The following is a 25,503-nucleotide window of genomic DNA, read 5'->3' as shown; positions in this document are numbered from 1 at the left end:
AAAACGTATGCTGCGCATATTTCTTGCGAGCAAAAGTAACGTGAAAAAGGGGCCTAGAACGTAAGGGGCGGTGCGGAACACTAAAAAGCACTTTTTGTAAAAGATTAGGGCATTGGATTGCATTTTTACAAATTTTGTAGAAAAACATAACATCCAAATACATCCTACGATTACTGAGGGAAGGGATATTGAAGTACTTCGCAGCCGTCGAGGTGTCATTGAAGTGAAAACCTGTCCTATAACTAAGAGATTTTATAAAAATGTTTTGAATCCGCTCCAGTCGATCAATATGTACCTGATACTGCGGTGACCATATAACACTACCGAACTCGAGGACGCTACGGACAAAACAGAAAAACAATAACTTATAAGTTCTAGGTCGCTTAAAAGGCTGCCCTACCCGAAGCAACATGCCCAAATTTTTATATGCCCGTTTACAAATGTTATCTATGTGGGTATTAAAATTTAATTGCGAGTCTAATGTAACTCCTAAATCTCTAATGAAGGAAACTCTTGAAATATTTGAATGGGATAATTTATAATTATATATTATAGGGTCTTGCTTACGATTGAAGCTGATAACAAAACATTTGTCGGGGTTAAGGAAAAGATTATTATTTGAACAATATTGGGAAAAACGATCTAGGTCTTCTTGCTTAATATTGATTTTTATTTTGGTCACAAGATCTATGGTGGCGGTTAAGGTGTTTGATTGTGCTCTAAAACCATATTGCTTCGGGTAAAGGAAGTTTATCGACCTAAGATGACCTTCGAGACGTTTGTGTAACAAAGTTTCAAGTATCTTTGAGAGTACCGGTAGAACTGATATAGGGCGGTAGTTTCCCGGATCTGATTTTGTCGAAGATTTGTAAATTGGAGTTACTTTTGCGAGCTTTAGACTATCAGGGAAGTAACCTTGTTTCAAACATTCATTTAAACACTCAGTTAATTTTCCAACTATAAGGGACTTTACACATTTTATAGATTTCACAGTTATTCCATCTAAGCCGGAGCTGGTATTTGAGTCTAAATTGTTTATGATAGTTGTGATTTCTTGATCTGTGGCAGGCATGAATTCTGTAAACTTGGCATGTGACGCTATTGTAGCGTTTTTAAAGTGTGTTGTAGAAGGGATTTTGCTGGCTAATGTGGCACCAATATTAGAAAAGTATTCGTTAAAGCATTCGCAGATCTTTTTTGGGTCAGTTATAGTTCCAGTCTCAGTTACTAATTTAGGAGGTGTTCGCATTTCTTCAGTTTTATTCCTGGCCAGGGCGTTTATAAGTTTCCACATTTTGTTCGGATTTGTGCTGCAGTCGGCGAATGCTTTCTGGTAGTAGCTGCTTTTTGTTCTTTGTATATGTTCGGTAACTTGATTTCGATGTTTTATAAACAATTCTTTTTTTTCCTCGTTTCCTGGATGTTTCTTGAGGTCGTGCCATAGGATGTTGCGTTTGTTTATCATATCAATTATCTCTTTGTTTATCCAGTCTTGCTTTGGTGGATTTTGGTATTTGAATTTAGTGACTTTACTGCTGTTGATGCATGATATCAGCTTTTCTTCTAGGAGTCTATATTCTGAGTCTGCGTCGAAATTGATGGTTTGTGCTAATTGATAAAGTGTTTCATAATTTATTGCCTCATATTTGGTTTTTTCAATTAGCGGGGGTTGATATTTTTTTATTTCCAGATAAATTTGCTTGTGATCTGCCATTGCCGAGTCTACTAGTGCAAGATGAAAGAAGTTTTCTGTTAGATTTGTGCATACGTGGTCTATAATTGTTTTTGTGTTAGCAGTTTCTCGCGTGGAGTACTCTTCGTCTACTCGATTTAGTATTTTGTAGCCATTTTCACTGATAATCTGCTTGTAGTCGCCAGTTGCTCGATCACTGCTCAGGATGTTAATATTAAAATCTCCGAATATGATGGCTCTTCTTGACTTGCTTAGCTGCTCCGAGTACGTATCTAGGAATGCTTTCAGATGTACGTTCTCGGGTTTCCTGTAGATAGCACCGACGTCCAGTGCATACTTTTCAAGGTGTATATATAAGTAGTGAGTACCATTCATATTGAGACTTCTGATTTGACTATGTTTCAGACTGTTATGAGCCAGTATGGAAACACCACCACCTCGCATGTCTGTTCTATAATTACTGTAGTGCGTGTATCCCGGTATTTGAATTCTGTTTATTTCGTCATCTGATTTTATCCACGTTTCAGTTAAAATAATGACATGAATGGTGCTCTGGATGGCCTTTATAGTACACTTAAGTTCATCTAGTTTCCCAGGTTTAATTATGCTTCTTACGTTAGCATATAGGAAGTTTAGTGATTTTTTGCACGTTGTTAAATTTTGGTAGGTATTGGTAAGTTGATACGTGTCTTCTTTGGGATTGTCTGGGCTTTCTAGTTTTTTGCCGGTAATTCAACGATTTTGGGAGTGCCTTTAAAATATTTTATACTGAGGTTCAACTCACCGTTTGCGGTCCTAACTTCTATTTCTTTTTTCAGGTTGCTTATATAGTTCTGCTGCTGAGGAGTTCTATCGGTGTATATGCTAATTGTTTCATCTACTTTATTTTTCTGATTGCTAAGAATAATTTTGGCATTGTCTTTAGAAGAGAGACGTACTTTTAACATCCTGCTTTTATCGGCTTTTGGTTTTCCCAATCGCTGGGTTTGTAGAGGAGCAGGGCATGAAGGTGATATATTCCTTAGTATTTTTAGAGCTTCGTCTAAGTCGTGCGCCAGTCTCTCTTCATGTGTAGGGCGATCTGATTCTGGAATTCCTTGTATTATAATGTTACATGCTCTTACTTCACGTTCTTGTATTTCTGCTATTAGGTCTTCAGATGAGATATTGCTAGAAGTCCCGTTATTGTTTGATGCTTTCTTAAGTTCACATACTTCAGTCTCTATTGTGTTAATCCTTATCTCCGTCTCCGTACTTTTTTGAATCAGATTATTTATTTTGAGTTTGATTCCATCCTGTTCTAATTTAAGTGTTTCCATCGTGGACTTGATATTTTTGACCTCCTCTTTAATAGTGCTTATGTCATCGGAAATTTTGTTGATAGATTCACCTTGTCTTTCGCCCATCGTTTTTGAATTCTTCATAAGCACCATCATTTCAGACATTTGTTTCCGGAGCTCAGACATTTCAGTTAATATTTCATTGTTATTATCACAATATTTTCTTTTATTGTTGCGAAATGTTATCCTTTGATTTTCGGTCTCTGGGGATAGGTCCGATGCTATAGTTAGGTTCGGTTGCGAGCCACCGAGGCCACTTCCAGTAGGCGAGAGCTCATTAGACATTGTTGATCTTTGTAAATTACTCGAGTGCGTGCGTAATTGTTTCTATGCAATGGAAGTGATTGCAATGAGCGAGACCAAAATTATGTGTCCGTCTCGTTTACCCGAGGGGGTGAAGAGCCGTTACCGCAGCACCGAAAACACCGCTTCGAAAGTAATTGGTGTAAGAACTCTCACGTTGTTCACTCAAATATAACACTTATTATAACAAGTGATACTGATTACAGTTCTATAATAATGATTTAAAAATTTAAATATGATTTTGCGACACGTCCGTTCTGATTGCTCGCTAGTCGTAGTCTCGCCTTAATATTAAACTTTGATTTTTTAAACTTCGTTAATTTCAAAACACTAATGAATATGTAAACAGGCGCTAAGGCAAGTATACAGGCTATAAACTTAATTGAGTTCATAAAAACACGGTGTATACCATAATAAAGTTCACTTAGGAAACAGAATCTAAAATACCACAAGTGAGACTGGACACAATTCGCCTGACTGGACACAATTCGCCTTATTAGGCTGAGATTCCACTAGAGATGGGTTTGTTAAAAAACAATAGAAAAACTTCATTTGTTTTCCTTGCTTAGCGTGTAGTGATTCTATTAACAATTAAGAAACATCCCTCGTTGCGCATCCTCGCACATCTCTGGTGGAAACGCAGCCTTAATGACGATTTGTAATAGTTTAAATCAACACTAGCGTCAAGTTACGGTACAAACTAAACAGAAAAATAATATACCACTTAGTCTAGCTAGTAGTATCTTTAATTAAGTAAATTCGCACTCCAACCTAACCTCCTAAGGCCCAGCCATACAAATGAAAAGCCCTAAATTTGCCACTGAAATTTGAACCTATAGTGCAGGGAATAGAGTTGATTTTTATTTGTTAGAAAATGTAACGATACAAAAGAAATCCAACTCTGTTCCAATTGAATATGGTTTAAATTTCATCGAACTTAAGAAGTACTATATGTAGTACGGTGGGCCTTAGGAGGGTATTCGAGTTCAAAATGATAAACACAAGTTTGTAGTCTGTCTTTAGGCAGTATGATATATGTAATTATATATCTGTTTCTTGTAAGGATTTTAAACCAATTATTATAAAATAATATCACTTAATCCTCTCGCGAGGAACGACGGCCCTATGATAGTTCGTTTTTACATGGAGTAACTGTCACGTGAAGTGTTTGTAGACGTTTTTTGTATACATGTAACATTTAAGTACTTCATAAAAAATACGGTAAAAACACATTATCATTTTTTTCTCTAAGCCCAAACAAAGTGGACTTGATCTGTCATAGGAACCACCATCCTAAGCGAGAGTTAATTACAATGTACATATTATCGTATGTGACGCATAGTAAATATTGTGTCACTCGTAATTATATTATTATTAAATGTGACATAAAGTTGTATTCGTATATACTTCAAAATGACGCACTATCATTAGTGGGCCATTCGTTTAATAATTTTACTATGATTATTTTTAATGAAAATTATTTTTTGAGTTATTTGTGTCATTTTGGATTCAGAATAGCTGGAATTTATTTGATATATTTCGTGTGGTAATGTTTCTTTATCCTTAATAATCCATATGTCTTTATCAACTAATGTTTAACCAAGAATTGTAATTGTACTTTAAAGTACACAGTAATAGTGTTTAATTTGGTACCAACTAAAGCTCTGTAAAATCATTGATCTAGATTTTTTGATGTAGGTATTACTGCGAAATAGTACGTGTTTATATCCATACGTAATAATGGTTTATAGAAAATCATAGCATATCATGATAACGACATAGGGTCATAGCACGTCCGATCTAAATAATGCCTTGATTAATTTAGCTGATCGATTTATTAGTAGTATAGATATACAGTGGCCTTGTGCTATAGACTGATTGAGCTCACAACCCCGCAACGGAGGTGGTAGTGATGAAGTCATGGACGAAACTTAACGTCAAACTTAAAGTAAGCCACCCCTCCAAACACTACCTATGTTTTAGCCGATTATTATCTCTAGACTCCTAACACAAGCTATCTGCAATATAATATAATTCAATGAGGTAATGAAAATTAAGGGAAAATATGGGAAGTAAAAAAAACATGAAAACCGTAATTCTTTTTATACATTTTTTCATACGCTATTCCGCTTAAGACGTGTTTTTGGCGTAGTCCCTTCGGAATCTCAAGCGGGTTTTACTGTATTTCGTATCTGATAGTGGGAGGGCAATGCTTGTCGAGTATAAGTATGTATATTATCTTTAATTAATTTAAATATTTTTGTTGAAAATAACCTCTGTTTTGAGTTCCGTGAGCTCCCAGAAAGCAATGCTGACGTAAGTTTTATCAATCTATAATTTTACGCCTTAATATCAGCATGCGATATTGTAATAGTGTTGAATATCAATCTTACTTCCCTAGAGCTAGGACTTTATACAAGCGTCACAAAATCAGAGGATTATGACATGTGACGCATTCAGCTCCTCACTTTGTTCTATTCATATCGGTGCGAAGTTAGCTTAGACGGACGGATTTATGTACAAGTGTACATAAATCTATAACAACATGATAACAAATGACGCGTGTCTTTGTTTGGACGTCAAGATGTTGAAGCGTCACATTTGGTAATATTCTGACACGTAAATGTATGTGTATGTTTTTGTTGTGTGTTATGGTCTGACTAGTAAATTGTCACTAAATAATCATGTCTTCTGTAACTTCACAATTTCATTTTGTAATCCAGATGGATTTCGCGCCTTTTTCTAGTGACAACACTGGTTAGGGTGGTATTTCACTTGTCCAATTTCTTTGTCCAATGTTATTGCGTCTCACTCTCTCATTAAAGCCAAATGTGAGACGCAATACACATTGGACACAGGTGGAATACCTACCAACCATAACCAGATTATATGTACCTAAATTATTTTAAGTGTAATAAGACTTAAATCACTTGTGCCAACGCTAAACAAGCAAATTAGAGCCCGTATACAAAGCCCATTTTATAGAAGAGGCCATTGCTTATTTAGTGGGTCATTTTATTAAATCTGTACCGACAGTCAGCAGTAATGGTTGCTAAGCGGGCGAGGTGTTCAAAATGACCTTGACGCGACTTTATTGGAAAATAAGAGCGCGTCAAGGTAATTTTGAACACCTCGCCCGCTTAGCAACTATTACTGCTGTTTGTACACTTACACTTTTTTTTCATTTGGAATTTTTTATGTAATTTCTACTCAAAATCACGAGCTGTTTCGATCTCAATAGGAGAAAGACTTTAACACATTATGGAAGTTTAAAAAAAAAATATGGACATTTTGGGACACTGTTCTCCTATAAGGATCGAAAGAGCTTGTGATTTTGAGTAGAAATTTGATAAAAAAATCTAAATTAAAAGAAGTGAAATGGCCAAAAAAAACCAAATAAAGTGGCCCTAGTATTTTTTGTGGTTACCGGGGTATGAGTATATGCCGGCCAATATGACTAGTCAAAATGATTTTTAGGGTTCCGTATTTTTAAATACTGGCATCGTATTTTACAATAACGATAACCTAACCCTTTCTTAATACATAAATAAAAAAAAATCATCGCTATTTAACCTCTAAATGACCACGATCTTACATATAGTACTTGCTTTAAAATTATTTGAAATAAGATATTGATCTGACTTCATTAAATTTAGACCATGCTTCTATAAGTTTTCCGATATTAATTGTCAACACAAATGGCCAAGTCAATTGGTTTACTAAGTATCTATCCTGACGTTATATGTGAAGATTTCAGGCAATATGTACCACGTAAAGGCTCAGTTTCATTGGTCGATACGGCCCGCATGCGGGGAACTATTTTCATTTGTCGACAGGGCCCGCACGCGGGGTGCGGGAGATTTCCAAAACGCATGCCATTATTAGTTTCACTAGTCGTTTTACCGTCTCACCGTCTATCACGTACCATCACCCACACTGTTAACTGACAGTTCGTAAACCTTATTACAAAAGGCATAAGGTCTACCGATGCACAGTTAAGTGTTGATGTTTGTGCATCGAGCATCGACCGATGAAACTGAGCCTTAAGGGTGATTTCTGATTGTACCTACCGGGTTTATGTTCTTATTGGCTACCCACAGGATGTTACCTCTTTTTTGAAAACGCAGTGGCGTAGCGTGAACCAACCTAGCCGTGGGCGAAAACCACATCTGCGAGGCCCTTTACAATGTGTTTTCCGCGTGGCGAACGCCCCGTTCGCCCACGCCTGGTTACGCCACTGTGAAAACGTCACACGTTTAATCTTAGTATATAAATGTGTACAATACAATGAAAACGGGCTTAAGAGTACCTCGCCGCCGCCATACAATCCAAGTTACGCACTCATTTAAAAAAGACATTCTGAAATAACATGATTTTCTCAACTAAAAGGTTACTTATTGTCGGTTGTCAATTAAGCGCTATTTTCATATAGCTTCTATTTGAAATCAACCTAAACAACTGACAATGTGGTACCTTTTGGTTATAAACGTCACATATGTGACAAAAACTAACATATATGCCCCTTTTCATCAGTTTGGACACAATTAGTATTTAAATATATTCTTAGTTATACCTACTTTGTTAAGTTATTATACATGTATAATACATATTATTTCTATTGTACTAACTATTGTTAGATTACATTTATTTGTTCCCATACTTTAGTCAATTCTTGTACATATCTTTTAGTTTTCAGTTAGTGTTCTTCGAGTCGTGTTATCGCAGTTGTTTTACGTGGTTAATACACTGCTTACGTCGCTCCGGTGTATGAGCGTGACAGCGCTATGCGCGTATGTAGCGATGTCTCGCTCGGACAACGCCTTTGGTTGGAAGCAATCCAAAATAGTCTCGAAAAAGACTGCCAATGTGACTATATTAATTTAATATTATTATAAAATATCTCAAAGTAAATGTAGAAGATATCCAAAGTCTTATCGAAATTGTAAACTAAACTAACTAATTATAACTCTTGTGGTTGTATAAAAATTATGGTTTAGACCTATATATAACTTATAGGACTCTTAAACATTACTCACGGTTCTATTTGCAATACTGCGAGAATAAGAGAGAGCTATCTGCTGCAGTAAGAAAGTAGTATTGGTATAGTCATTTCACTCTAGCATATAGCTGCCTCCTCTCGTTTGCAACTCTGCAAGCAAGACCGTGAGAATGGTTTTAGAATGTCATCCTTATCTAACCACTACTATACCTATTTAGAAAACGTGTACATATTTTTGTATCGATTAAGACGGCTTTTTTACCTAATAAACCCTTTTATTCGTATAATTTTTGTTTAGAGCAATAACTATTAATAAAATTTTAAATTATTGACTGATTTAAATGAAGTTTTATTTTAGTTTAGAACCTTATTTTTCTCATGCATGGATGGGATTTTATATATAACAAAAGCGTCTAAAAATTGACTGGATAAAAGATAAAGGGGCTAAAGCCAAAGAGTATATATATAGTTGGTCAAGCAAATCTTGTCAGTAGAAAAAGGCGGCAAATTTAAAAAATGTAGGCGCGAAGGATTATCGCCTCATAGAAAATTTGAATTTCGCGCCTTTTTCTACTGACAAGATTTGCTTGACCAAGTTTATAGTAAGTATAGTCTAAAAAAAGAGTAGAAATTAAAAAACCGGGCAAGTGCGAGTCGGACTCGCGCACGAAGGGTTCCGTAGAATGCAAAAAAAAAACAAAAAAAAAGCAAAAAGAAACGGTCACCCATCCAAGTACTGACCACTCCCGACGTTGCTTAACTTTGGTCAAAAATCACGTTTGTTGTATGGGAGCCCCATTTAAATCTTTATTTTATTCTGTTTTTAGTATTTGTTGTTATAGCGGCAACAGAAATACATCATCTGTGAAAATTTCAACTGTCTAGCTATCACGGTTCGTGAGATACAGCCTGGTGACAGACGGACGGACGGACGGACGGACGGACAGCGAAGTCTTAGTAATAGGGTCCCGTTTTACCCTTTGGGTACGGAACCCTAAAAATGGCAATATTGTAGTGTCGTCCCTTTCAAATAAGAAAACGGTTTTTGTCAGATTGTATTAAATAATACTAGTGAGTATAAATTATATTATTATAGAATACATAGTTTGATTTATAGGAATACAAATTACAACTAGCACAAATAAAAATTAAAACTATAAATTAGTGGTGAGTATTATATTCTTTGGATTATATATTAGTCTAAAGCTGAAAAAAATATTAGGTAAAGATAGCCGAAGATATTTTTTGCTGTTCTATTTGCTTTTCTATCCGTCGGTCGGTTTTGATCGTTTTGCGTTTGCGCACGAAACATTGTTTGCGTAAGTTGCGTTTAGTTGTTTTTCCAAATAAATCCACTTATGTTTTATCTGTGACACTGACAACTAGAATGACGCTAAACTAAACGCAACAAACTCTGATTTTGAGGTTATCTTGGAAAAGTCGCAGTCCTCAGCGGCTTTTGTTTTGATTGTGTTTTTTACATAATTTGAAAGTTTAGTTTTATATTTAACACGCTTGTAACTAGCTAATCCTCGTCGAGATGGACGGTGATTTGTACGACGAATTCGGGAATTACATAGGGCCAGATCTGGATTCGGATTCTGACGATGAGCAGAGCGTCTATGATAACCGGGAGGGCGACGAGGATGCCATGGACGATGATGAGGACGCTGATGCGGAGCCGGAGGCCGCGCCCATGTCGGTCGTGCTGCATGAGGACAAACGGTGAGCGTTGAAAGTTAAAATCGCTAAGTAATAGCCCGGTCCACACAGAGCGAGCATACGCGCGAGGCAATTTCCTCGCGCACTCAAAGGCCAGTGTAGACATACCTCGGTCGTGAAGACGCGCGCGCGGCACGTATACTCGCCCTGTGAGGACCTGGCTATTAGTTACAAAGTGTGCGATAACATAAGTTATGCAGACAACATGGTAATTCTGAGTGCCTCCGTCTGTGGTGTATACTGACTACACAGACACCGCATTATGAAGCGTTAACAAAGAGCATGAGGTCACCCATGTACAATTTTACTTGTAAAATGCTACGAATCCAACAGCACAATGGCATTGTATTCTACGCTATTTTATACTATAATAACCCAAGAACACCCCTAAAGCTTAATCATAAATATTTAAAAAATAATCGAGTAGTGGTCCTAATTGTGGGCGCAACTGAAATTTGTGGTCGCTCTGTTATACTAAATTTGTACGGGAGAGCATATGTGTGGTGACCTCGATTGACTTATGTGCTCCGTCTAGTCTCGTCTCGTCTAGGTTGATGTGGTCTGTTGTGGTGTAAGTACCTGTTCAAAGTGTGCATGGCCTAAGCAGCAGCAGCTTTGTATTTGAGGGTGTGACTAAGAAGTCACAGTTTAAAATACAATGTGAAGAAAAGCCAGTATGTTAATATGTAAATAATTATGGCATAATTCTATGTCATAATCAGAGCTCGGCAGGGGTGAGCTGTTTTCAGAGTTTGCACAACAGGGACATGCCTTGTCATTCGAGGGTATAAGGACTGTATCGTTTATTTTAAATACAGATAAAACCTGGTCTAACTGTTGACGTGTGTATTATTTTGTATTACTATGTTCTTAAGGTATAATCTGGGGGTATTTTTAAGCCATATCTGATATAAGAAGGTTTTACATTTATTTTATTTTAGGGACTTTATGATGATTTTAATACCGTCTAGCAAATGTAATTCGGACAAGCCTATCGAGCTTCATTTGAGACTATTTCACCGATTCCTTGGTCCGATTTAAAGAAACAAAAGGTTAATATGCTGCCAAAATATGCCATCTAAGTGTCCTTTTCATGATTGCTCAATTGAACATCCACAGAATAAATGTGGTGAATTTTTATCTTTACATGAAAACGACTTTTTATGCAACATTTTGGATTCCCGTCAATTTCTGACGCCAGCGAAATGAGGGAAACAGCTAAAAGAATCTACCGAAATCCAAAGCCTAACGGACATTCATGGCGTTGAACCATGGCTAGAACAGGTCGATAGAAACGCTCCATGATGGTTATATTGTATACCAAAGTCGGGGTTGTCGTAAGTAACATGCCATATTCTCTAAAAGGCCACCAAGCACAGATCCAAAACTTTTTTTCCAACTAAAAGAAATGATTAGACTATGCCCAGATGTTTCGCTTTACGAATCATATGTAATTGCTGTTTACATAGTACGATTTTTTTTGTGTAATATCTCGTCTTGTTCGCAAACCGTAAATTTTCTTGTAGTATTTGTCCAAAATCGTTGTAGTTATTCGGGAGGATTGGGTAAATATTGTCCAAACCATATGCTTTACGTGATCTCCCAGGACAAAATGTTACTTATTATTAAAGCACTAATTAAACTATATGTGTCATTTTTTAATAAAAATATAATACCAGAAAAAACGGCTAAGTAAAGTTGTATTCATAACAAACGATACAGTCCTTATGTGATGTAATTTAATAACTAAAGAAATTATTTTATTTAGGCTGCCTTTCCGCTACGATCTTTACGTCGCCATTAAAACAAATGAATTTTATAGCAAGCTTTTTTAGAAAACCTCTTCAAATAATATGTATATCCATCCATATGCTATTATTAAAGTGTATTTGTACATAAGGCATTGTCATTTTAGTTTATTTATAATTAATAAAGTTTTATTTTAATATTTCTTTCTAAGGTGTATCTATATTAATATCTACACTTGACATAAGTGACGTCAAAATGGCTCACCCCTGCTGAGCTCTGGTCATAATTATTTTATTATATGCATATACATTTACATTATCATTATCACACTTCAATCTCTTTCTAAATGCCTAAGATCCAGATAACTAGAACTTTCTTTGAATTTAGTAAACCTAGTGTATTGCTACAACATACCCAGTAATCTAGCTCTATTGTGTCAGCATCAGTGTTGGATTAGTGAGATTGTACTGTAGTAGCAATTCCAATTCTAATGTAAATTTCTGAATTTAAATTCCTTGACATCTATCTTTCTCTGATCTATCTTTGTTAGCTAGAAGCTGCCATTTTTGACATCAATTACCATTTGATTGATGATGATGATGATGGTATCCGGTTATCCCTCATCAGGGACATAGGGTTCTCAGAAGTGATTCCCAATTTTCACAGTCCAGTGTGGCCTCCAGCTCTGCCCAGCCGAGGCCTACTGGTGCAGCCTCCTTTTCTTTGAATGAAAACATTATTTCTACATGTTTGTAATGCAGATACTACCCACAAGCTGTAGAAGTATACGGGCCAGATGTAGAGACGGTGGTCCAGGAGGAGGACACCCAGGCACTGGACAAGCCGCTGGTGGAGCCAGTCAAGCACAAGAAGTTCCAGATGCTGCAGCAGGAGTTACTTGAGACCACATACGACATGGAGTACCTGGCCGACATGCTGGACAACACCAATCTTATGAGGAACGTGACACTTATGGGGCATCTGCACAATGGTGAGGATCAAAAATATTTTAACCCTTAATTATTTTATATCCAACATAGAATTCATCACTACACCGCGTCGCGTGTTCGCAATAAACTCAAATTATATGGAACGGATTTTCATGCGATTGTCACCTATCAATAGAGTGATTCTTGAGGAAGGTTTAGGTGTATAATGTTGGGGCGGGTCACTAGTGCATTATAAGGTTAAGAATGGAAAGACCAATATAGGGCAACAAATCTCATATTTGTATATGTATGTCGCTCAGACACAGAAACAAAGGGCTTCACTCCTTCTGCTCTACCAACCTTCTGTAAGTGGAGTATGAGTAACGCGTTTCTTTAGAAGAACCTGCTATTTCAAAGAATTATTAATTGACTATGAGATGTCTCCAATAAAGTGTTTTCTTATTTATTATTTTAGGCAAAACTTCGTTTGTGGATTGCCTCATCCGTCAGACGCACCCCAGTACTGTGAACAATGAGACAACCATCCCCATGCGATACACAGACACCCTATTCGTTGAGCAGGAGCGCGGGGTGTCCATAAAAGCCATGCCCGTCACACTTATGCTGAAAAATATCAAGGGAAAGTCTCACTTGCTGAATATCATGGACACACCGGGCCATGTGAATTTTAGCGATGAAGTCACTTCTGCTTTGAGGATTTCTGATGGTGAGTCTCTTTTGTATTTTTGAAAGTGCGTTTACCGTAAAATGTGTCTGCTTTCCTTGCTTGCTAATAAAGACGTGACCCGTATGGCAGCTCCCTCAATATCCTGCAGAAATCTGTATTATACTCCATTGAATTTAAAGCTGAGGTATCAAACATTAGCATGCTTCTTAGCTTTATGAGACACTTTTCAGAAATGCCCCTTTTCACAAAACATTTTGTAAATCATTCCATCAATCTTCTAGAAATTGGGGAGCCTTGGGACCTGCTTAGACCTGCTTATATAAATCTGTTAAAAAACTTATTTTGGTCTCTGCCAACAGGCGCGGTGCTTTTCGTTGACGCGGCGGAGGGCATAATGCTAAACACCGAGCGTCTGCTCCGGCACGCCGTGCAAGAGCGTGTGCCTCTAACGATCTGCATCAACAAGATCGACCGACTCATGCTGGAACTGAAACTACCGCCCGCTGACGCGTATTACAAGCTGAGGCACATAATAGACGAGTTAAATTCGCTGATAGAAACAAACCAGCCTCAAGACAACCCTGACGAGCCGGCTACAGTGTTCTCACCTTTACTGGGTAAGTCACAAGAACGACAATCCTTTGAAGGAGCATTCCACAAAATCGTCTACCGTTGTCCCGTACAAACGCGAAGTTTCTGAAGATTTAAAGGTATAAGAGTTTCCTTTTCTATGACAAACGGTCAAAAATATGCACAGAAAAATAATCGCCTGCTTTAAATGCCGAGAAAAAAGTCGCAACACTGGAAATAAAACGCGTTTGTACGGGACAGCCCGTGGAATGCTCCTGAAGTGTCTCTAGCAGAGCTTAACCTACCGCAGAGGCAATTTGAAATTAGTGTTTTTTTGGTACCGGTTGCCCAAAAACTTTCTTCAAGACACGACTCATTCGCTTAAAACGTCTTTTGCAAGTGTTTTACGTAGCTGTGTAACATTTTAGGCACGTACATTAATCGCAAAAAAAACCATTCGGTAAACAGTAGACTTAAATCCATCACTGTACAGGTAACGTCTGCTTCGCTTCATCCCTCTACGACGTATGCTTCACGCTGGAGTCGTTCGCGGCCATGTACGCGGCCGCGCACCCCGCCTCGGGGCTCCGCGCCGCCGACATGGCCACGTGGCTCTGGGGCGACGTCTACTTCAACACGAAGACCAGGCGCTTCACCAAGAAACAGCCGCACTCGTCCGCGCAGCGAAGCTTCGTCGAGTTCATTCTTGAGCCGCTCTACAAGATCTTTGCTCAGGTATGTATTATGATATTAACTCCAAGATATGGAGGTTCACAAAGAAGTTTATATGTCGATAAATTGGAGTGAATGTAAATTGACATATACCATAAAATTATCGCATATCTGTATCTTTTTCCTCGCGTTATTCCAGCATTTTGCCCGGGCTCCGCTTGACAACTAATCTTAAGAATCGACGTAGGCACTAGTTTTTACGAAAGCGACTGACATCTGATCTTTCAACGCAGTTCAGTTCAGTTTCTTTGTTTAAAAACAATTTTACAGGTAACACAGGTACATTTAGGTACCCAGAGGGGAAACTAGGCTTTATTCGGATTAGTACGGTTTCCTCACGATGTTTTCCTTCATCGAAAAGCGACTAGTAAATATCAAATGGTATTACTTACACAAGTTCCGAAAACCTCATTGGTGCGTAACCTTCGGATTGAAAGTCGCATGCTCTTACCGCTAGGCTACCAGCGCTTCTCTAGGCTATCGTATATCTGTATAATATTATAAATAAGTGTGAATCGATTGTGCAGGTGGTGGGCGACGTGGACGACACGCTGCCGGCGGTGCTGGCCGAGCTGGACATCAAGCTCTCCAAGCAGGAGTCCAAGCTCAACGTGCGCCCGCTGCTGCGGCTCGTCTGCAGCCGCCTCTTCGGGGACTTCCGGTACGTATAGTGCTGAGGTATCCACTGTGCAGGTGGTGGGCGACGTGGACGACACGCTGCCGGCGGTGCTGGCCGAGCTGGACATCAAGCTCTCCAAGCAGGAGTCCAAGCTCAACGTGCGCCCGCTGCTGCGGCTCGTCTGCAGCCGCCTCTTCGGAGACTTCCGGTACGTACCTACACAGCTCAAGGCCACAATCCAAAAAAACTGTTTGTGACTTCAAAGGCGAAAGGGCAAGACAATATAAAATTTATGGTGACATTATATAGTGACATTAAAAAATACATAGCAACATTTATAAATACAATAGCCAATGTTATAATCATCTTAAAATCAAGAATTACATACTACAATATATAGAGCGACATAAAATAGTAGAAATTAAATAAAATCCTCATTTATTTTCTACAATTTCTTGTTGGTCAATACAGAGGTCTCTAAATCTAGGATTTCATTAAATTTGGAGTTGTGAAAGATTTCCAATGTCAGGAAATACTGATACCTGCCACGAAAGTATAAAATTGAGTGATCTGCTTCTCTATCGGTCATTGGTTAACCATTTAACTATTAGACATTCCTTTCTAGTCATTCGATTTCGAACTGTAATTCTTATAGTAGAGATGCGTTAAGTTCAATAATACCTATGTTTGTTTCCAGAGGTTTCGTGGAGATGGTGGTCCGCCACGTTCCCTCTCCGCTGGACGCGGCCCCGCGCAAGGTGGCTCACACGTACCGCGGCACCGAGGGCCCGCTCTACGACGACATGTGCGCCTGCGACCAGTCGGGCAGACTGGTCGCGCACACCACCAAGATGTATCCCACCGATGACTGCAGCTTCTTCTTGGTGAGTTTAAAATTGTTATGAACAAAGTGGCACACACGTACCGCGGCACCGAGGGCCCACTGTACGACGACATGTGCGCCTGCGACCAGTCGGGCAGACTGGTCGCGCACACCACCAAGATGTATCCCACCGATGACTGCAGCTTCTTCTTGGTGAGTTTAGTTGTTATAGTCGCACACACCATCAAGATGTATCCAACTGATGACTGCAGTTTCCTTTTGGTGAGTTTAGTTGTTGTGAAAAAGTCGTAGACAAAACTGTGGCGCCTGCGACCAGTCGAGCAGACTAGTCGCAGACACCACCAAGATGTATCCTACTGATGACTGTAGCTTCTTCTTGGTGAGTTCAGTTGTTATAGTCCCACACACGCACTGTGGCGCCTGCGACCAGTCGCGACGACTAGTCGAACACACCACCAAGATGTATCCCACTGACGGGTTTTTAATATGTGTTTCGAAAAAGTAAACTGTACACTTTTTTAGAAAATTCCCTTCCCCTTCAAAGAAAGGATTATTAAAATGTATTTAGAAACAGGCCGAAGCTATACTCTTTTTACCAAAAGGCGAAAGAAATAAAATTGTACACTTTTTTACGCATCGTCATGTATCAAGAGAATAATTAAAACACAATATTACAGGTTCTCGCCCGCATAATGTCGGGCACGCTGTACGCGGGCCAGGCCGTGCGCGTGCTTGGCGAGAACTACAGCACGCAGGACGAGGAGGACTCGAGGATCATGAACGTTGGCCGGCTCTGGATATACGAGGCCAGATACAAGGTACCGTCGCATTTTAATATGTCTACTAATATTAAAGCTTGTTTTTTTTATTAACCCTTTGACCACCGAAGACGTCAGCTGACGCGCGCGGCTATAGCCTTACATCAATTTTATTTATATATCCAAGTTATTGAAATAATAGTTAGATTTTCCAATACGTCCTATTCGACTGTCATTTTGGTACAAAACTATGAGGGAGTATAGATTAGCCAATGGATGTCGTTTCGTTTTCTGGGAAAGGTTTTGCCCAAAATAAGTTTGTTATACTCGTACAACTAGGAAACTTTTGTGGCTGGGTGGTCTAGAACTCTAGACGTATGTAGTGGTACGCGTAGCTGAAGACGCCAGTTCGATTACGGGCTAGGTCACTGGAGGGTTTGGCCACTTTTTGCTTAGGACAGTCCCCATCAGATATATCGGAGCGAACAAGCGCTCACAAATATCTTAACATGCCTCAATTGTCAAGGCGTTAGGGTGCTTGTTAAGATATTTTTGAGCACCTTGACCGCTCCAATTTATTTGGTTGTTTATATTGGAATACTTTATTTAACATACAATAATAACATTCGATAACGATAGAAATCAACAAAAAAATACTATAAATTAACTTAGAATTAAAAACCAATAATAAATTAGTACTTACCTAGTATATTTAGAAATGCCCCGTCTAACAGCTCGGCTTGCGGTAAGGACCCCATTACGCTGGCGGCGTTGGCGCTGTTTATATTTGTAATATTTATAAGGTGGAGTTGAACCGCGTCCCGGCCGGTTGCTGGGCGCTGGTGGAGGGCATCGACCAGCCGATCGTGAAGACGTGCACGCTCGTGGGCGCGGACGAGCCGGCGGAGCTGCACACGTTCCGCCCGCTGCGGTTCGACACGCAGGCCGTCGTCAAGATCGCCGTCGAGCCCGTCAACCCCTCCGAGCTGCCCAAGATGCTCGACGGACTGAGGAAGGTGGGTCTACCCTCACTCTATACCTATATGCTTCACTACGAACCTACAAATTTTTATTTAATTTAATTTATTTATTAGAGATAAATCACAATTACATAATATTTTGATCCAAGAGCATCGTTAAACCAGAATGGTTTGTCTCGATCCTCCATTCCGCACTACTTAAATAATTAAATATACAATAGATAAAATAGACAATAGAATAAATCAGTTAAAGGACTATGCATCAAAATGGCCCCAAAACCAACAGAGTTGAGAGTTAGGTCATTATATAGGTATTTCTCTGTACTTTATTTCGTTCTACGGGCACGAAGCGGAATTCCATTGCAGAACTGAGTAATTGGTATTTTAGTCAAAATGTCGTGACCCTTAATACCTAGGCAAAGCTCAGTAAAATAATCATGGCCTTGACACGTTGAATTTTTTTAGGTATAATGAGAAGTAAAATGCATTTGTACGGGACTGCTAATAGAACGTCCCTATTGAAGTTGGGTCTGTCTAATGGCCGATGGGGAGGAAAGCCAGTCAAATATAGTGGTCAGTCAAATACAGTTTGATAGAGGGCTAAGTTAATGTTGAAATTGGAAGCACTCAAGTCAATTATGGGTGGGCCAAAAACACGCGGTTGAAGATTTACTGCGTGCAAGTATTAGCACGTGCGGTTTTATTCACAATAAACAAAAGGAATCATCGGGGCCAGCTACAAATCGAACGACTATACTCACTAGGCACATGTTGGCAGGTGAACAAGTCGTACCCGCTGCTGTCTACGCGCGTGGAGGAGAGCGGGGAGCACGTGATCCTCGGCACGGGCGAGCTCTACCTCGACTGCGTCATGCACGACCTCAGGGACATGTACTCCGAGATAGACATCAAAGGTACGTATTTATTTAACAAGACAGGCGGACAGGCGAACAATTAAAAATATCCAGGCCGTAGACTAGGAATCCTCTAGACTGAGTTTAGAGCAATTATTTCATGCAACCGATGATGCCAAAAATGCGGAGGTGCGCGGGACGAGGTGAGCGAAGTCCCGAGCCGTGATTGGTCCGTTCAAAGACACGGACGTCCACAAAGACACTTTCGACATGAACATGGAGTAAAATTACCATATGCGTGGCAGAGGGGGTAGCGCGCAGGTTAAGATTAAATAAATATTTATACTTCATTGGTGCGTCAACTTTTTCTACTCAATAATAAAATTACCATGGTTACGGCCGCTCGGTCATTTTTAACCCTTTACTAGGCTATGATATATTATCACATACGGCATTTCAAATATGTGTTCTATTTCCGTGGGGTAAGACTGACATTCGATTGTCATTATTGAACTGTTAGCCTGGTAAAGGGTTAAAACCTTCGAGCAACACCGGCTTCCGACACGTCGGAAGGGAGGGGCCCAAGCGATATCTCACCGTACAAATCATTCTGCCATTTTTCGCGGGGGGAAGGTGCACACAGTCGCACTTCTCACAGACTTACATACAAAATCCAATCAGAGGCCCTACCGCGAACCACGTTCGACGTGTTGCCTCTCTATGGCACTTGTAAATTCATACGTAAGTGTGACAGGGAGGCAACACGTCAAACGTGGTTCACGGTAGGCCCTCTGTAATGACGACACAAATACATAGAAAATGACACACGTCAAAGACAAATCTTGCAAACCTCGTTCTCTTTTTGTGTACGGACGAGTGACTAGTGTCACAACACGCACACTAACACATTTTCGTTGAAGTATGTCATTGTATTCTGAGAGATGAGAAGTCGGATTTGTCGCTCGACCGATCCGCAATTTGTACTGAGCGAGCAAAATCGATAAATCCATCAAATACTTGAGACTAAAATATAATAATTGTATTTAAATGTAATTAAACGTATGATATATTATAAAAAAAAAATTACATGTGGAATGTAACACTTTCTTTTTGTAAATTTGATGTCCCCGACCTCTTTTTATAGCAAAAAACCGAGCAAACAGGCATTTTTGTGCAGCAGTGTTCACGCGCGCGTCTGGACTCGGTCTAGTGAAAAATCCAAGTGCAACTAGTTTTATTACCCGCGGTAGATTCGATTGACGCGCTAATCTTGTACCTCGGCAGAGGGGAAATAGTGCGAATGCCGCCTCCCTTCCGTGTTGCTCGAAGGTTAAAACCGTGATTTCATAGTAATTAAAATTACCGAACACATTTTCATGGCAGTTAGTTCTTTCCAGAACAGCTCATCATACTTGTCTGATGGGACGGAAAACAAAAAAAAAATTCGAATTCCATTTCAGTCGCCGACCCCGTAGTATCCTTCTGCGAGACGGTGGTAGAAACATCCTCGCTAAAGTGCTTCGCGGAGACTCCGAACAAACGGAACAAACTCACCATGATAGCTGAGCCCTTGGAGAGAGGGCTCGCTGAGGACATCGAGGCGGGTGCCGTGTGCGTCACGTGGGACCGCCGGAAGCTGGGAGAGTTCTTCCAGAACAAGTCAGTACATCAACTAATTGTTATCAAACATGGCCTTTTATGTCATCATGACATTGGCATTTTACGCGCACGCGCAGGTTAGATGGCGCTGGTCATCACCGTTAAACGGACACGTTCAGATTTATAATAAGGCTGTGTTGGTGGTGGTGGCTCACAAATGGTCTATATTATAACAATTGTGATTTTGTTTGAAACATCAGGTACGACTGGGACTTGCTGGCCGCCCGTTCGATCTGGGCGTTCGGCCCCACGGCGACCGGGCCCAACATCCTGGTCGACGACACGCTCCCCTCCGAGGTCGACAAGCATCTGCTAGCGTCCGTCAAAGAGAGCATAGTGCAGGGTATGTCACTGCATAGTTTACTAAAAGTTTTCATTTTCATGTTAAAAGCTTTTGTGCAAAAATAGTTACAAATTATTTATGGTGCGTTTAACATTTTGTGTTTTTAGTGTTTTGTGTGTGTGTGTGTGTGTTTTACGTTCGTGTTTTTGTGTTTGGAGCGAAAATTGTTTAATCAGGTTTTGAATCGATGAAGTTTCTAGATAGGGCTCAAGAACACTATTTATATTTTTGCCAACCGTATTGTGATCTGTAAAAGCGGTACGATTTTTCAAAAACTTCGAACCCTTTGCACCTCGTCTTAGCATTAGCACACATATATCAATATTGCCTAAATTACAGAATAAATAAATAGTAATTCCTAACAAGATTATATTTGGCCTTTCTCATATTGTGGATTTTCAGTGTCCAAAATTTCAAACAAGTATATTTTCATAGTTACCGTGGTAAAACGTTAAAAACCCGCGCGATGCCCATATCTCCCTTGCAAGTTTCTCGCGGCGCGCCATCTTTTATTCTCTTCTGATTTCTCAGCTTTACGCCCCTCTTAACCCTTTGATCGCCACGCATATCGTGCGCGGCGCGTCATTGTGAACCTTGTCGGCATGCTCTAAGGTTGATATTGGGCTGTGGCCGCGCGCGTCAGTTGGTATATAATTTGATTGTGTCTCAGGGTTCCAGTGGGGCACGCGCGAAGGCCCGCTATGCGAGGAGCCGATACGCAACGTTAAGTTCAAGATTCTCGACGCGGTCATAGCGCAAGAGCCGTTGCACAGAGGAGGAGGACAGATCATTCCCACAGCTCGCCGAGTAAGTAGCTTACTCTCTCTGTACCTATTACCCATATTTAGGGTCGTTTGCACCAAATCGCCTATCACCGTTAAAGCGTTCGCTAAACGTCATATGTATGTGTCGTATGGGAAGTTTTAAAGTTCACTGTTGCGTAATGTAAGTAATGTTGAGCGACGTTGATCAATCTGTCTAATGTGATTAATGCATCTGGCTCTTAGATATATATTCATGTAACATTTCGGTAAGTATACAACACACCTTTAATTTCCTTTTATATACAATTTATCTTCCTGTCATCAATTTTGCTTTCAATTTGTCAATCCCTCGTTTTTGCTAGACAGAGTTCTAGGTGTAATAAGTTATCCCAGCGCGCGCGGGGTGCGCTGCGTGGCGATTGATAATACGCGGCGAGCGTATCGTGATTACTACTCATGCTAGTGCTTAAAAATGGAGACCCAGTCTCTCCGAAACATGTCGCGCGAGTGATTACTTAACTAGTATAGTTAGTGATGTGAGTTAAACCGTAAATTGTAATATATTAATGACCGTTGTGCAGGTGGCATATTCAGCGTTCCTGATGGCGACGCCTCGCCTGATGGAGCCGTACCTGTTCGTGGAGGTGCAGGCGCCCGCCGACTGCGTCTCCGCCGTCTACACCGTGCTCGCCAAGCGGAGAGGTACCATCATAGATCAACAGTGTAGTTACTAGAAAACCTGGCATTAAATAAAAAATGCGACTAATATCGGAATTGTGTCCAGTATCATTGGAAGTATTAAATTCGAAACTAATACGTAATTGCGAAAAATTATTTGCCTTTGTAAGTATATTCCAATATAAAATTATTAATCACCCACCATATCTCCTGAATACAGCTTTTTGGTATAATTAAGGAGCCGCTAGCGGCCACTATAAAGCTCAAAAGTGGTCACGTTTTTTTTTTCATTTGTAGTCTGCCTCTTTCGCGTTTATGAAATGTTCATATATGTGATGGCTGAAATTTGTCAAAACAAGTGTAATCTCTATTTTATTTGGCTTCTGAGTTGAAATATGGACTCTTTATTTTCTGATATAGATTATTTTCAGAATAATCCACCACCCGCGCGTGTTCTTAGCGCCACTGACCCGGAGTAAACCGGTTAAACCTGGAGTTATCGTGCTTACCAGTACAGTTTGATACTGGATTAACGGGTCAACTCCTGGGTTAATGGAATGGTGAAAGTGGCGCTTAAAGTGCTATATTTTTAACCTACAACTTTTCGCAGGTCACGTGACCCAGGACGCGCCCGTGCCGGGTTCGCCGCTGTACACGATCAAGGCGTTCGTGCCCGCCATCGACTCGTTCGGCTTCGAGACGGACCTGCGCACGCACACGCAGGGGCAGGCCTTCTGCCTGCAGGTGTTCCACCACTGGCAGATCGTGCCGGGAGACCCGCTCGACAAGAGCATAGTCATCAGGTAACAGCAACCAACTAGAATAACTATAGGCCCCGTGCGTGAACTATAGGGGGCAGCATAGGAGCCGTCAGATTTTTGGCGCGAGGCGTAAATGTGTCATTTATGCTTCCGATGTAGCCCACATGATGGCAGAACCTACTACGCACAAGGAAACGTACCGACGAGAACGGTAGATGGTAGCACTTGCTTTGGCTATGTACATTGTGCCCATATCTTTCCGACTCAGGCCACAAGATGGCAAACCCTCCAACGCGCACGGTCCCTATAGAACTCGTATTGTAATGCCTCGCAAGATCTTTAACATATAGAATTTTATATTAGTCAATCGAAATTTTTAGTGACGATTATAACTTTCTTTTAATAGTGAGATATTGTGTATTGGGCTGTATTCAAAGCTGCGGGCGGGGTATATGTATGGAAAAGGGATAACGTCAGTGATATGTTTCAGATAAGTATCTGTCATGTGGATCGTTTACTGAAGTCAGAAAAATGCTAAGAGCTTAGACTATTATACATTCTGTCCCTAACATCAGTATTTTCTACCTAATTACGAGACACACTTTACTCCGACATGTTATTGACTGGGTATAGTTCCCTAAGGGCCACTTGCGCGTTCCAGGGTTAGCCAACTAACTCGGAGTTAACCGTTTATACAGGGTTAAAATGTACTGTTAACCTTTTCAACGCAGTGTCAAACACAAAAGCTGTCACGCGGATGCCACGTCACCGAAGTGTCATAACCGAAATTGAACTTTATGCATAAGCACGTATAGGTCTATGTTGCTTTGTGGTCTGTGACCGATTAATCGATCTTTGGCGTTGAACCTGCGGTACGTATATACAAGTATAAGTCATTGGCGTCCAAAGGGTTAAATCCGAGTTAATTGGCTATCCCTCGAACGTGCAAGTGCCCCTAATATGATCTTATAAAGTTGTTTATTGATTGCAGGCCGCTGGAGCCCCAGCCCGCCACGCACCTGGCCCGCGAGTTCATGGTGAAGACGCGCCGGCGCAAGGGCCTCAGCGAGGACGTCTCCATCAACAAGTTCTTCGACGACCCCATGTTGCTCGAGCTCGCGAGGCAGGACGTGCAGTTTAATTAGCTTTAGTGTAGTTTACTTGTCAATAAATGTGAGAAAATATATCAATTGTCTTTTTATGGGTTTTTATAATCTTAAAATTTAAGACATCTAGGTATTTTAACCTTTCATAATTATGTGTGTGCTGGCCGAAAAACATGGGCATAAACCCCAGTTGTGCTGTATAAAGCAGAAACATTCATTCTTGCAAAAACAAAATTGAAAAAGTTGACTTAAATTCTGTCAGGATCCTTATCAAATCTTATCATATACAGACATGAAGTTAGAAGATTCTCACACACACGGTTGAAATTCTATTGACACAAATGTGGCAAATAAATCGTACTATGCTGGTGCTTTAATTTACCAGCAACAGGTACATGAGAGAAAAGAAAGACTCGTAGACTTGTGGGTTAGGGTGGTATTCCACCTGTCCAATGTCAGTGCGTCTCACTCTCTCATTAAGCAAACTGTGAGACGAAATACACGTTGGACAAAGATATTGGACAGTTGCAGATGGAATGCCCTTAGGCAATTTTGCAATAACAACAACGTTACTTATACTGGAGGTACGTTTATTTAACTAAAATATCGCCAAGCCACATTTGACCTAATTATAACAGTAACAGTTCACAGCCATTATAAGTACAATTTATAAACATAATTTGATTATGTTTCCACAAAATAAATAAACTATTCTTACATGGACAACAGTAGCCAATTAAATACTTAACTACAATATTACAATTTATTCAGGCCAAATCAAATCACACTGGCTTTTGAAGAAAGCTTATAACATTATAACTTTACCCACCCTGCGTTAACTTTGCCCAGGAAAGTACCTATTAGGTAACGAGAATCTCGTCAGTAAACACAACAAGTAAACTCATCACGTCGGGGGTTAGTTTCAAATAAATTAAAAAAAGTGTTAGATATTTTGGCACAATATAATACTGTTTAATACAACGGAGTCAACGGATGAGAGTTACTTGACTTATTATTGTCTATATGTTGGTGTTACGCCTGTAGGTACTTATGCTCTAGTTTCCTAGGATAGCGGTGCCGTCATATAGCGGCCGTCTCCATACTAAATACTACGGCTAAATATGGATGTCGTAGTATTTGTATGGAGACGGCCGCTATATGACGGCACCGCTATCCTAGGAAACTAGAGCAATACTGTAAGTATTATCAACATGAATAAGAATAAAATTATTAATATACAAATTACGTGAAATATACCATTTCTGCCCCGGGGTATATTTTCCATGGATTTTAATTTGACTTACCTAAAGCTGATTTTAACAACACTAGTATTGTTACTCGTTTTGACTGCTACGCTACGCTTTTACCCCAAGGTCAAAGTTGATCAAATTCATATTAATATAATATTATTT

The 25,503-nt window shown here is 39.9% G+C and overlaps 1 protein-coding gene across 1 annotated transcript; it reads left to right on the top strand.

Annotated features, from left to right (window-relative positions):
* Positions 1–9,734: 9,734 nt before the first annotated feature.
* On the top strand, positions 9,735–24,170 carry LOC134679045 (116 kDa U5 small nuclear ribonucleoprotein component). Its single transcript, XM_063537857.1, has 16 exons — positions 9,735–10,060; positions 12,568–12,797; positions 13,211–13,462; positions 13,783–14,040; positions 14,487–14,728; positions 15,253–15,386; positions 16,042–16,228; positions 16,866–17,006; positions 17,750–17,962; positions 18,705–18,840; positions 20,241–20,439; positions 20,640–20,782; positions 21,453–21,589; positions 22,128–22,248; positions 22,835–23,027; positions 23,977–24,170. The coding sequence occupies exons 1-16, from the start codon at positions 9,876–9,878 to the stop codon at positions 24,128–24,130; spliced, it is 2,925 nt and encodes a 974-aa protein (XP_063393927.1). The 5' UTR covers positions 9,735–9,875; the 3' UTR covers positions 24,131–24,170.
* Positions 24,171–25,503: the final 1,333 nt, after the last annotated feature.

This window comes from Cydia fagiglandana, chromosome Z (genome assembly GCF_963556715.1).
Source record: "Cydia fagiglandana chromosome Z, ilCydFagi1.1, whole genome shotgun sequence".
Classification (NCBI taxonomy): domain Eukaryota; kingdom Metazoa; phylum Arthropoda; class Insecta; order Lepidoptera; family Tortricidae; genus Cydia; species Cydia fagiglandana.
Note: the sequence above shows the minus strand (reverse complement) of the source record. Positions and strands in the feature narration are given on the sequence as shown.

Excerpts from the sequence above, each read along its gene's own strand:
- LOC134679045 (XM_063537857.1), top strand. The coding sequence starts at position 9,876 with ATGGACGGTGATTTGTACGACGAATTCGGGAATTACATAGGGCCAGAT. Across the intron at positions 13,463-13,782 it reads TGCTTTGAGGATTTCTGATG|GCGCGGTGCTTTTCGTTGAC; the intron begins GTGAGTCTCTTT and ends CTCTGCCAACAG. Across the intron at positions 15,387-16,041 it reads CGCCTCTTCGGGGACTTCCG|AGGTTTCGTGGAGATGGTGG; the intron begins GTACGTATAGTG and ends GTTTGTTTCCAG.